Below are 13,385 nucleotides of genomic sequence, written 5' to 3'. Positions count from 1 at the left end.
GTGGTGTGAGAGCTGTAGACAGCTTCTGTTATGCCTAAGATTAAGGATTCTGCCAAGATATGGACACCAAGGGAAAAGGAGGGTACGATGAATTGGGATATTGGGACTGACATACATACACTAATATGTATAAAGTAGATAACTAATGAGAACCTGCTGTATAGCACAGGGAACTCCACTGTACAGTAGAAACTAACACAACATTATAAAACGACTATACCCCAATTAACAAAAAAAAAAAAGGAAAAAAAAAGGATTCTGCCAAGAAGGTAGCTGAACTGATGTACTGTGAGATCTACAGAGGGTCGGGAATGAAGTGAGGTGAGGAGGAAGAAAGGTGATAGAGTCAGTGAAAGGAGAGGGATTGAAGGACTTCCTGGAAAGTCAAAGAGGAGGTATGTTTGGGGGGAACATCTAGTAGATGTTTAGTAAATGCTGCTTAGGTTACATGGTTACTTAAGGGGGTCTGTGATAAAATTGAATGATCCGAGAAACAGAGTTAGGAAAATGAAAACAATTTTAGGGTGTATTCTGTCCCACTTGACTGGCTTATTATCAGCCCATCTGGCTCTGATGAGCAGTGATGTGTAAGTCTCCAAGTGTTCACACAGGTGCTCACGCCCTCAGAGTATTCCAGGGGTTCTTGTGGGAGTGAAGGAGTGGCAATGGAGTTAGTATTCCAAGCAGATTAATCTCTCTCATCAACTTGCTAATTTTCGTATTTTTTGTAATACTAGAAGGAAAAAATGCCTTAAAGCTCCCTGTGTTCTCTTATTTTTCAAATACTAATTATTCTTGAACTTTGGTAAATCCTCTTTACTCTTACTTTTGGAAAATAGGTTCTCCCAGCTTTCACTTCTACACCTTAAATGATCAAATTACAGTTTTGTGTGGGCTTTGTTTTCATAAAATTGAAAAATTTGTATGACTAGCTTACTGTGTAGTAGAAGAAAAATGTATACAAGGTTTAAAAGGGACAGTTAACCAGTAGTTAAGAACATTTCACAAAACAGCTTTTTTGTGTGTGTGTGTGAATATTTCTGTTAAATATGTTTTGGCCACGTGCTGTCGTGGGAAGTATATTGTTTTTCTTAAGTTGGATATAATTTTTATTATCTATCTGCTAAAAGCGCCTAGAAGCAGTGATATGCTATTAGCAATGAGTGTACCCTGAGACCAGATCTTGGTTTCTAAAAAACCACCACCTGCTGAAAGAACCCAGCACTTGCAGAAATGGCTGGTTCCAGGGATGGTGCAGGGAAAGTACAAACTGGAACATCTTGTGCCAGGAAGCAAGTAAGTACTCAAACAAATGGTGAGGACATGTCAAAAGAACACAGGAATCAGCTTTATGGAGTTCTAACTTAACGTGTCTGGAACTATTTGATATCAAAATAAAATGGATTATAGAACTTATAAATAGGAATCCATATCTTAATACATAAGTAAACACATGGTTGTAAGGAGAAGCTTCTGTGTACCATGGACTGTCAACTAATAAGTTTGTAAGAATGGAAGAGAAAAATCATTTTGTAGCCATCATGGTAATGTGTTTCAAACAATCATCAGTGGATGTTAAAACTAGAGAGTAGAAGCTTTATGACGAATAGGACATTTATATAATCTAAATGAATCCCTCCACAAATTACTTATTGATAACAAAGCAAGAAATGGTAACTTCACAGTAGAGAAACTCCCCCTTAACCGAGTGATCAGAGTTAATATTGCATGTATGGGACTTACTGATAAATTGTACTTCCTGGTGTGATGCACTAAGGATACAATATCACTTCTGTGATATTTCTGCCCAAAATGCATAATGTTGAGTCTCATCATGCAGAAGTATCAGGCAAACCCCAACTGAGGGACATTCCGTGAAATAGCTGACTTACATTCTTCAAAAATGTTAGTGTTGTCAAAGACAAAGGCTGAGAAATTAACTGTTCCAGGTTAATGGAGACTAAAAACTAAAGACTAAAACGCCTGAAAACAAAATGCATTGTGTTATCTTAGATCAGATCCTAGATCAGAAAAACAGAAGTTGCTAAATAAGACTTTATTCAGACAATTGGTAACATTTGAGGTCTGTAGATTAGATAATTATATTTTATCAGTGTTAAATTTCCTGATTTTGATCATTGTACTGTGATTATGTAAGTGAATGTCTTTGCTCCTAGGAGATACATCCTGAAAGATGTGTCTATGGCTTACTTTCAAAACAGTTAGGGAAAAAAGAGAGAGAAAAAGAGAGTGATAAAAGGAATTGGGCAAAATGTTGAGTTGATGAATCTGGGTGAAGGGTGTGCACGTGTTCCATATGCCATCCTTACACATTTTAAATTTGCAGTTAATTCAGCATGAAACAAATACATACGTATATACCTTTTAGTATATCTTTTCTAGACCAGAATTCTTACTACACTGGAATATGTAAAACTAACCACTAAAAAGACTTAACCTTGCTTCTCCTAAATAGTTGATCCGTGAATGATATTCAGGCATGTTCAAGTAGCCTTGAAGAGTTTCAAAAGAGACCTGTCAGCTCTTCTCACCCTAATTAGTGTCGTAATGGTGAATGGGTGAGGGCAGTCAAGATCAGCTTCCTGAAGAGTATACTTTGAGTAACAGTCTTGTTTTTTTGTTTTTATTTTAAAGCATTATTGGTCTTAGGCCTTTTCTTTCAGATTCTGGGCCTCTGAACCTATATCATTAGTTTTCCATGTCTATATTAATTTATAGGACCTATTCATGCTCATACTGGCAAATCTTTAATTCAGCAAATCTTTAAGTACCTCTCATGTGGGAGGATTGTATATGGAATTGTAAATGACATGCTTCAAACTACATTCTTGATTACTTTCTCCCTTCTTTCCTCTATTTCACATCCTGGGAGTCATCTCTCTCTCTGAATTTCTTTGAGTCAACAACTTTTATCCGTTCTTTTACTTAATAACTTGTACTCAGATTTTGCAGAATCTCTGAACACCTGTAATATTGAGGAGGACTCCACTAAGTTTCTCTGCACTTCCTACTTTCTGGCATAACGGGATGTTCCAGACTCGTCTTGGGCAAACTCTGGAATCAGCCATTTCTCTTGGTTCGTTTTAATGGGGATTGGTATTTAGAAACCAAGATCTGGACAAGTTGATTCTTGAGTACTCGGTCTGCTGTTTGGCTTGTCATGTGTGTTCACCACATTTATTTTTAGCCGTTTTTAGTGGGTGGAGAGAGCCCCAAAGAACATAGTATGTGAATTCTATTGCCTTTAGTGGCACACTGTTGGGAAGGCCTTTTTTCTCCATCTTCAATATTCCTATGCTTTTTTAAAATTTAATTTTATTTATTTATTTTTGGCTGCATTGGCTCTTTGTTCCTGCGCGCGGGCTTTTCTCTAGCTGCGGTGAACGGGGGCTACTCTTTGTTGCACACGTGCTTCTCATTGCGGCGGCTTCTCTCGTTGCAGAGCACGGGCTCCAGGCGTGTGGGCTTCAGTAGTTGTGGTACGCGGGCTTCAGTAGTTGTGGTACATGGGCTTCAGTAGTTGTGGTATGCGGGCTTCAGTAGTTGTGGTACGTGGGCTCAGTAGTTGTGGCTCGCAGGCTCAGTAGTTGTGGCACATGGGCTTAGCTGCTCCGCGGCATGTGGGATCTTCCCGGACCAGGGCTCAAACCCATGTCCCCTGCATTGGCAGGCGGATTCTCAACCACTGCGCCACCAGGAAAGTCCTTCCAGTGCTTTTTGAGAAGGAGATTTATAGACCCTGGTCGTAAAGGAAGCAGATAACTCTGTGTGTTATGTATGTGTACATAAAGTTGAATGTTGATAGGAATCTATATCCCTCGATGGGTATGTAGTTTTCCATCTTTCTTGGAATCATATCAAAGTGACATCTACTTTTATATACGTATTTATATTTTTCACTAACCATTTCTATTATAGCTTTTGTTAGATTTGGCATCAAACTTGATTTCAGGTGGAATTTTAAACTTAAAAATCTTTAGTATATTTATTAGCATGAAAGCAAAATAGGATCCTTTAGTAAATTAAATTGGAAACATTGTCTCAGAGCTCACCATTTTAGGAATTTAGTTGGGCCAAAAATATTATATGTATGCGTACAAATATATACACGTATAAACTTGGGTGAATTTGGTTAAGGAAAACAGACATGGGAGGCAAAGCTAGGCAAGGGGAAGAGGTAGGAAAAGGTAGGATGTATGCCGAGAAATAGTAAGTCCCTCAGACAGTTGGATTAGAGCACTTGTATAGGGAAGAAGACGAAAATAAAAGGAAAGGATAAACAACAAGGACCTACTGTATGGCACAGGGAACTATATTAAATATCTTGTAATAACTGTAATGGAAAAGAATCTGAAAAAGAATATGTATGTGTGTGTATGTATAAAACTAAATGACTTTGCCGTAAACCTGAAACTAATACAATATTATAACATTATAAATCAACTATACTTCAATAAAAAGTTGTTTTGAAAAAATAAAAATAAAAGGGAAGGTTTGTACCAGGTGGTAGAAACCTTGAATGCCCAGCTAAAAATTCAGGTTATTTTCTAGCAATTCATAATAAAATCATTGTGGATAAAACCATGTCCTTTAGTGATGCTGAGAAAGGGGACACAGCATTGCCCAGCCCTCGAGGTGGGTCTTTTCCTCTCAAGGAATTAATATGTATTTGAATCATGAATTCCTGTTTCCCGGGGAATATCTTGCAGTTATGTGTGGCAATTCGTGTTTTGTTTTCTTAAATCCATCCATTTAGTATTTACTTCTTGTTTACAACTATACTCTGAACCTTATTTTAGGAGGATGTAGCTAATAAAAATGAGGTATTAATTTACTTTTCTATCTAGGTAATGAAGCATATATGTGTATACTTTGGAGGAAGTGAAGCAGATGAGCTGGTATTTATCGAGGGCCATATACACCACCCAGTATGTAGGTAGCTTTGTTCATGCTATCCCAGTCAGTCCTCACAAACAGCTCTTACAAACAAGCAGTGGTTATCTTCTTTTATAGGCAAGGAAATTGAGGTTTTGAGGGGTCATGTCCAAGTCACATTGCTAGTAATTGTCAAGGGGGAAATCCAAAGGTGGCTCTCTCTACTTGTATGAGAATTGCCAGTCATTCGTAGTATTTTTCTTTAAGCTCTCAAAAGTTGACAGTGAAGGGATTGCTGTGCTCTTCATATATAGAAGCTTAAGGCCAGGAGGTAAAAAATGATGTGGATGGAGAGCAGTTACAAGTGATATTTACTAGCCTGCAAAAATAAGAACAGAAAATGGGCCAAGAGGAGGATTCCTTATAACCAGGCAGAAATGTCTGCTAGAATATGTAGGAAAGAATCACAGCATCATAGGACTTGAGTGAATGTGAGCCTGAGGGAAGATTGGTAGCAGTGATTTTATCAGTGAGTCATCTGACAGCTCTAATTAGAATCACCCCCTTTATTATAGCTTAGGTCATCCATGTGCCTATTTCTAGAAAAGATTGAATCAAGACAAGTGAAACATACCTGAAGATCCTGGCCTGAACATTATAATTGACCTGGCAAGAAAGTGAGCTTCAGATTTGACAATTCGGTAGTGGTGGTGGTGGTGATGTTAGAAGTACTTAACAGTCTGTGTTTTCCTTCTACAGCATTATTTTCCAAACTTCCACAACTCCTGGAGTGGGGAGGAAATCGAAAGTATGCTTCCAGGGATCTTGGGGCATCAGCTGTAGTGATCAGGAATGTTTTTTTGAAATCTCCTCTTTTATCTTTATGCAATCTTCATTTCCATATCTATTTGTTTTAATTGAAATAAATTCTTTTATGTGTTAAATATTTCCTCACCCCCATCCTAAATTGCCTAGTAGAATTGAGAGTCTGGGAAGCTGTGCTTGTTTCACTGGCTTGGCATCTCCCATCCCTTACGCAGGACAGGTGCCTAGTGTGAGAAGCACCATCTCCCAGGGTTTGAGCTCCCGCAGAGGCTTTACAGGTAGCACACGGGGCTGCCACACCCCTGTTGACTCCCCACCCCTGTGACTCCCTCCCTTTTTGTTCCTCCAGCCTCTCACGTAGAGATTCCCTGTTTATCACTCTGTCATGGTCTCTTTCTTTCGCTTGATTGGCATGACCCTTATTTTAAGGGCTTCATCTCTTGATGTGTCCAACAGTTTTATTTTTGGAATTTCTTTTTCTTTTGTCTTACCAGGGGAACGTAACCAGATACATTACATCTATCTGAGTCTTGCAGGTACATATTTTTTCCTCACGATGCTGCTTGCTATTTCACTTAAGGCACAGTTGCTGCAGATATGACATGACAGAGGGCAGGCTTAGCCTGGGTGTTGTTTGCGGCCAGTCTCTTCTGGCACTGAGTCAGCATGAAGGCCCAGCTCTGTGTGTGTGGAGCTGGGGGTGGGATGGGGGAGCAAATTGTCATCTCTGTCTCTTGGATAGGAGGGAATGAGCGCGGGCCAGCACGTACGGAAACTAATTTCAGGTCGCAAGCAAGTGCCAGCTTTATGATTGTTATATATATTGTGTTTTCTAGTCACTCCCAGTTGATTTCCAGTTTTTGTTACAGCCTTGACAAGAGATGAGTGCTGTTTGGTAATTTAACAGCAGCAAGGATTTCCTTTGTAAAGTATTTTTATACCTAAATATTATATGAAAAGGATTATTGCTGATTTACTGATACTAAAGACTTGGTTCACGTTAAGCCCTCGAGTCCTTTGTTTAGGGCATCATTTGGGCCCAACCTGTTTTCTTCTCCTGAAACCCTATTGTCTACCTTGAACTGGTCTAATCTTGCTTGATCCCATGTTTCCCCACTGTCCTTCTGCAGAACCATCTTTTGTACCAATGCAATTGCATTTCTGTCTTTTGAATGACATCCACTACAAAAATAGCTTTTTTACATAGGCCTTGCAGATTTCAAAATCTTTTTTTTTTTTTTTAAACGTGTCTTTGTATCTTCAGATCTATTCTATGAGATACACAGGTTGGGGATTGTTATTACCCATTTTATGAATGAAAAAAGAAGATACCAGTGGCTGTGACTTGCAACTTCATGCAAAGCCTCAGGTCTGTGGGGTTTCAATCTGCTGAAACATTCTGCTTCAGTACCCTAGTTTCCAGATACATTTTCTGAAAGTCTTCCAGTTTTCCTGAAAGTGCGAAGAATTTATTATGTAGGTTGTTTACAGAGAAGAAAATAGCTTTAAAATATTTCAGGATTTTTTTTTTTTAAGTTTTAAATTCAAGGAAGAAACAATGAGGTTTCTGAATTTCCAAATAGGACTGGTTCCTATATTACGCAGATTAAAGATGTTTACTTCCTGAGAACAAAGCAGACTGAATCAGAGAAGATAAAGAGTGGCTAAGGTTTCCATTATTCTCTTTATTTCTGGGAATAGTGTTTTACGGCCCCTTTGTTGAAATATTGTGAGACCGTCATGGGTGGAAGAGTCACAGTTTGTGGTTCTTAGTAGGAATTTCTGTGTCCATGAGGTTTCTCAAAAGTAATATTAGAGGTCCTCTAGCTATGTGAGAGTTTTTGAAAATCTAATAGAAATGGTACATTTCCATGAGGTAAAGCCATGAATCTTAAAATGTCAAGCTTCTTTACTTTTGGCTGGAATTTAATAAACCTGGTTAGAAGCTCTGGTTGGCAGCACATGGCCTAACCAATTAATTGTTTTTGAGAGTTGTCATTTGTAGACAAAGAGTCCATGAGGAGAGAAAATAATCAAGTGACTAATCTCCTGACAGTTGGAGTCTGAGATCTGTGCTGCAGTGATGGAGGGTGTCCACCAGGGGGCACCAAGGATTTGCTTAACTGTTGGCTCCCCAGCTAGTTAGTGCCTGGACCACCTGAAGCCCATTTAACCTCCCCCCACCCCACCTCCACCTTGTAAACTGTGGCTCAGCTGCAGCCATCCCCTCAGCGCTGCTGCTGCTGCTCTGTATCAGCGTCTCACCACATTTTGCCTGCAGTGAAGGCTGTGGGTGTTGTCTCCTCTCCTGGATGGGAAGCTTCTTGAGAGCAGCACCAGCTGCATTTACTTTAAAGCTTATTCCTTTCGGTATTTCCAGCAGTGCCGGGCACAGGACCTCTGAGTTGCAGTGTTGAGTTAACATCTGTTGGTGATCTGTGGGCTAGTTGTGACCCTCCATCGCGTTCACTTTCAGTATGTTTTTTGTCTTGAAGGGCATGTTTATTTTCCCAGCCGCATAAATGACTTGCTGGAGGGGGTTGTGTAGTTTCATAAACCTTACTCTAAACTGCACCCTGACCAACCACTTTCACTAACTTCCAAGGCAGTTAGAGAGATCATTCCTGTGGAATGATGGGTCTTCCCCGCAGCCCTGCAGTTGGCCTTGGCGGTGGGACTTCCCTGCGTGTTAGGCAGCAGATGGCCTCGGAGCTGTTAGGCTGTGCGCCGTGTAGGTGGGAGCTTGGGAAAAGCAGAAGAGAATCCTCTGTAGCTCTCATCCCTCTGCCTTATCTGGGCTCCCAGCGGGGCCTCCCACAGCAAGCGGGTTTGGCCTGGAAGGGAGGCCTCTTGCCGAGGAAGGGTGGGCCCGGGAGGAGCAGTAGTACCCCAAGCTTATTGTAGTTGGATTGTGTCATTTTATTGGAGACCATTAAGGAAGTGGACGTTCATTTTTTTCTCTTCCAGAAAACAGATAATGGCTTCTAAGCCAATTGGAAGGAAATTTGAAAAGGTTTCATAACAGTGTTATTTCATTATTACAGCCAACCTCCACAGGCAACCAAGTTGTTTTCAGGCCTGACCCTGGCTCTGGCTTTTTCGTTGTGTGGATACCTTTCCAAAGTGTTTGATTTGATGACACATTCAGGGGTTCTGTGTTTGATAGCAGACCCAAGAGTGTGCAGAACTCTGAGCAAACAGCATTTACATTTACCTAATGTAATTTAAAAACTGAGCCACAGTCTAGGTGATACTGGAGATGGTAATACTGATGTGGTGTGTCTGGGTGCTTCTTGAAAGGCTGTTTGTTTAGCTCCCTAGTGAATTTGGTAAACTAAGGCCATATTTTTATTTCTAGAGCTGGGAGTTCCCCAAGCTGGCCGTTTTGACCTTTGAATGTTAGGAGCACCAGAAGTTCTGATTATGAGACAGAGAGAAGGTGACAGCTTTTCTTGTCCATTAAAAAACCCAGGACTCACTCCTGATATCCCTTTGTCCTACAGACGGAGCAGAGAATGGGACCCCTGCTCTTTGGGGTGGCATTGCTTTAAAGACGATCAGAATCTACCTGTTAAATGCTCATCTTCTCTGTGAATCTGTGTCTTGGTTTATTATTACCTTTGGCAGCTGAATTTAAATCCACTGGGGGTGGGGTGGGGTAGTTTGTAAGTACATTTTCAGAAATGCATCTTAAAGCTTTTCAGGAAAAATTTGGGACCTGCTAGTGCAGATTAGCATCGCAAATATGGCTGCTTTGCTTTTAGGTGATCGGCGAGGACAATGTGGCGGTGCCTTCCCACCTCTACAAGGTGATCCTGGCGCGCAGAAGCCCGAGGTCTGCTGAGCCCCTGGCACTAGGGGCCTTCGTAGTGCCCAACGAGGCCATTGGCTTCCAGCCCCAATTAAGTGAGTTCCAGGTGAGCCTGCAGGAGCTGGAGAAGTTGTCAGGACTGGTGTTTTTCCCTCATCTGGCTAGGACTAGTGACATCAAGAACATCTGCTCGGTGGACACCTGTAAGCTCCTGGATTTCAGGGAGTTCACTCTGTACCTGAGCACAAGAAAGATTGAAGGAGCCCGATTGGTACACAGACTGGAAAAGGTCATGGAAAATTTGCAGAACGCAGGCATTGAACCTGATGAGGAGTTCATGACTCGCTACGAGAAGAAACTGGAAGAACTTAAAGCTCAGGAGCAGTCAGGAGTCCTGGAGGGAAAGTCCTTGTAGTTCACGTCTCAGAAGCGTGATGTCATCTGTAATGAAGCAGGTGCGGCCTCTTCAGATACTGTATTTTAGTGGCTTTGTTTTAAAATGATGGAATCCTAAATTTTAGACTAAATTTCTCATCAAAAGATGTCAGATGTTTTGGTTGGTATTTTATTTGACGTGGGAAACTAAGGAAACTATTAATGCCTGCAGATCACAGGCTGGTCTTGTGTCAAGTTAACAGGAGGGCTGTGTCTGCGGGATGACGCTGTGTGCGTGTCCCTCTGGATGTATTGTATGTGAAGGCGTTATATTTTCTGCCTCCAAATCGTACAGTGTCTTTGATTTATCTGCTCAGCCTTCTTGGAACCCAAGATTGTACGTTTTCTTTCCCTTGGACTTGAGTTGGTCTTAGAGATGGCTTTTAGATAACCTCTATGAATTATCCTGACCACATGTATTATATATTTGTTTCTTGTTCCTCCTCTCATGGACCTGCTGTTCCTCCTCTTCTGTTATGCAGAAGCACTCAACAACTACATTTTCTGCTCACTTAGTGTGTTCTGTATACTAAGCTAAGTGCTTTACATGTACTATCCTACAACTACCCTCTGAGTGAAATACCACTATCCTCATTTTACCCATGAGGAAATTGAGGCTTAGAGAGCTGAAGTATTTTGCCCAAGGCTCATCTTCCCAAAGAAGTAATCCACAAGGAATGAGGCATATAACATGGGGTACATTAAAATCTTCCCTGACACAGAGGCTCAAAGACATACTTCTGTGGGTGTCTGTGATCCTGGGGCCTGCTTGGTAAGAGGGCTCTGGTTTCCTGTCTGCAGTCGAGCCATAGGGACTTTAATGTTCTCTGACTTGAACTCTCCTTAGTTCTTTGGGAAGAAACAATCACAGGTATTTGAACGTTAGAGGACAGTGCTTTATGGGGTTTATCTGAGTCCCTACTTGCCTTCAGAAATGCAATTCTTCTAGTGACTGGCTGGTGCCAAATTGATGTGTTCCTTGCTTTCCAGATGGGCTCTTTGTGAATCTCTGCCCGCAGATTCACCAGCTCATGGCTTGCTCGCCTTTGTGCCTGCCTACCTGGTTGGCCCAAAGACCCAAAGACAGTTACCTCTGGGGAAAACAGTGGCTGTTTTTCTGAGCCAGATCTCTAGATTTGGGTTTACGTGAAATCTTTTCATGGGCTGTCATAAGTGCAGGCAGTAAAATATCGTCAAATAGAGCATAGGAACTTGTCTGACTGTGTCCTGTCAGTACTGTCTTTCCAAGTGGTGTTACCGGAACAGTTTTTGTGGTGTTTTTGTGTTTGTCTCTAACAGAAATGCCAAGGTGTTAAGATAAAGGTAAGATGAGAATGGTTCATCTTGTTCTGCTTTATTTGGGTAAACAAGAAAGAAGTTGGGGGGTCAGAACACTTCAGCCCGATTAACACCGGCCTGTTTTATCACACTGTTCCCCAATTAGCTTGTGCCGGTCTTTTTCTTCTCAGGGAGAAAGAGCCAAAATGTCACTGTGACCAAAAATATCTGTTACTTTCTCTCCGTGTTGGAGAGGTGACAGTGGGGTCTGGGTGTTTTTCCAGGAGCCCGAGGGCGGCTCTGTGGGAGGGGTCCTACCGCCCGTCTCCAGAGGTGAGTCCCTGTCCGCTGTCCCCCGGGCCTGTCACTACGTTCTCCTCTGACCTGAATACCCAGCAGCCTTGGGGTTATTCCCATGCTGTTCTCACTCCTGTGCCTCCACCTCGATGGTAGAAAGTCTTGATTTTTAGATCAGTAAATTAAAGTGTCTTAACACATTTTTAGTTCCTATGAAAAATGCTACCTAGTCATTGTGAAAAAGAGATAACTACTTATAATAAAAAAAAAAATGCAGTCTCCCAATCCTCATTATTATATGTAAAAGTTTTGTTGGTATACAACAGGTGATACTTGAATTGTTGTCTCAACACTTCCACTAAGAGTCCCTCCAAAACAAACTGAAATGTAAACACTGGGTAGAGCTCAGGACTTTCCTCTGGATCAGATCACTTCCGCCTCCCCCGCGGGACTGTTGAGTACTTGGACTCAGACGCAGCAGAGCCCTAGGCCTCCCCCCAGCATCAGGTGTGTCCCTCTGGTCAAAGAACACCTCATTACTGACCTGAGCCAATCACCATCCAGCCGGGCCCTCTCCGGGTCCTGCCGCGGTCTCAGGCTGCACCTGGGACTCTGCCTTCCACTCTGTTTATGCTCAGGGAGCCCCTGGTCTGAGGGAGGCTGCCGAGGGAGAAGGACCAGGCTTCGGGGGCTCTGCTGCTGGCACCCGCCTCTGGGGGCGAGAGACTCACTCCCTAATCTCTCTCCACCTGCAGTAACATCTTTATTTCGAGACTTCAGGCTCTTTGGTCTATGGATTGAGACTATTTCGCCTATATCGTATGCAGCAAAGGGGGGCCTTACACAAGTGGCAAAGGTAGGATGGGTGTGCTAGCCCCTTAATTACCTGTTAGTATTTCTGCCCTTGTGCCTCCATCTTCAAACGACTGAAAACCTCCGTCCCTCCTTCAGGACTTAGGATAGAGCCAGCAGGAGATACAGAGTCTGATCTCAAGGGAATGAATGGCTTCCTACAGAGCTGGGCTCAGCCCGCAGCCCTGCTCTTGGAGTGACTGTGAGTATTACCATGTCGCCTGTGTTCCCTGCCTTGATCGTGAGTCCATAAATGTCATTGGCGTTAACATGACAAATCTCAAATTTCCTGTCAGCAGCCCATCCGCAACTCCAGGGTCTGCTGTTCTGTTCCCTGCTAACTCCCTCCCATGTCCACCCTGTGTGCCCTTCCCCTTTCTGGGCCCTCACTCTCCTCCCTGAGCCTCTAATTCATTCTGGTGGAGTTGGTCAGGGGTGGCGTCACATCGACCACGGAACCCCTGCTCTTGCCCACCTCCATGCCCAGCCTCTCCATCCGGCCTGCTTTTCTGGATGTCGTCATGGAGATGGTCTATCACGGGATCCAGTGCTGCTTTTCCAGTCCAGCCCCACCTCCAGGGACCAACCCTCAGGTCATCAGAGGGCCAAGTGGGATGTACCACACTCTGTATAATTTGGGGCAGGGGACATGGGGTGCTTGGATGGGCTTCTTTTCCATGTTCTTGAACTTGACAATTCGGCCAAGGACTGGTCCCCTCTGAGTGCACAGCACCTCTAGGGGTCAATGTGGCCTAATGCCACACTGCTGGGACCTCGCCCGAACACAGAGCCTCAGTCAGCAGGCTCTCAGGCTAGATGGGACAGGAGGGGTCATCTTGTCCAGTGCGCCTCATGTTTGGCTCACGTCAGAGTAGCCTAGGGAGTTTAATCCGCCCCCCCCTCCAATCTTATTTTGAATAATTTCAAGCTTTCAGAAAAGTTGAAAGTGCAGTGAATGAATGCCCTCCCTCAATATTGTGTCTCTTTGGTG

At 42.7% G+C, this 13,385-nt stretch overlaps 1 protein-coding gene across 10 annotated transcripts in view; it reads left to right on the top strand.

The window, feature by feature from the left end:
• The window catches only part of EXOG (exo/endonuclease G), a 34,851-nt gene that overhangs the window by 13,655 nt on the left and 7,811 nt on the right, over positions 1-13,385 (top strand). For 9 of the 10 annotated variants that reach the window (XR_011075650.1, XR_011075651.1, XR_011075648.1 and 6 more), the window contains exons 6-8: positions 9,486-9,987; positions 12,298-12,398; positions 12,494-12,596. Coding sequence is in view for 1 of the 10 variants with exons in the window: in XM_068557562.1 (XP_068413663.1) it covers positions 9,486-9,947 (462 nt within the window). In the remaining 9 variants the exon portion in view is untranslated. Of the gene's footprint in view, positions 1-9,485; positions 11,786-12,297; positions 12,399-12,493; positions 12,597-13,385 lie in introns of those variants that run through there. The other variant, XM_068557562.1, reaches the window with a different exon arrangement.

Source organism: Eschrichtius robustus, chromosome 12 (assembly GCF_028021215.1).
Source record: "Eschrichtius robustus isolate mEscRob2 chromosome 12, mEscRob2.pri, whole genome shotgun sequence".
Lineage (NCBI taxonomy): Eukaryota > Metazoa > Chordata > Mammalia > Artiodactyla > Eschrichtiidae > Eschrichtius > Eschrichtius robustus.
Note: the sequence above shows the minus strand (reverse complement) of the source record. Positions and strands in the feature narration are given on the sequence as shown.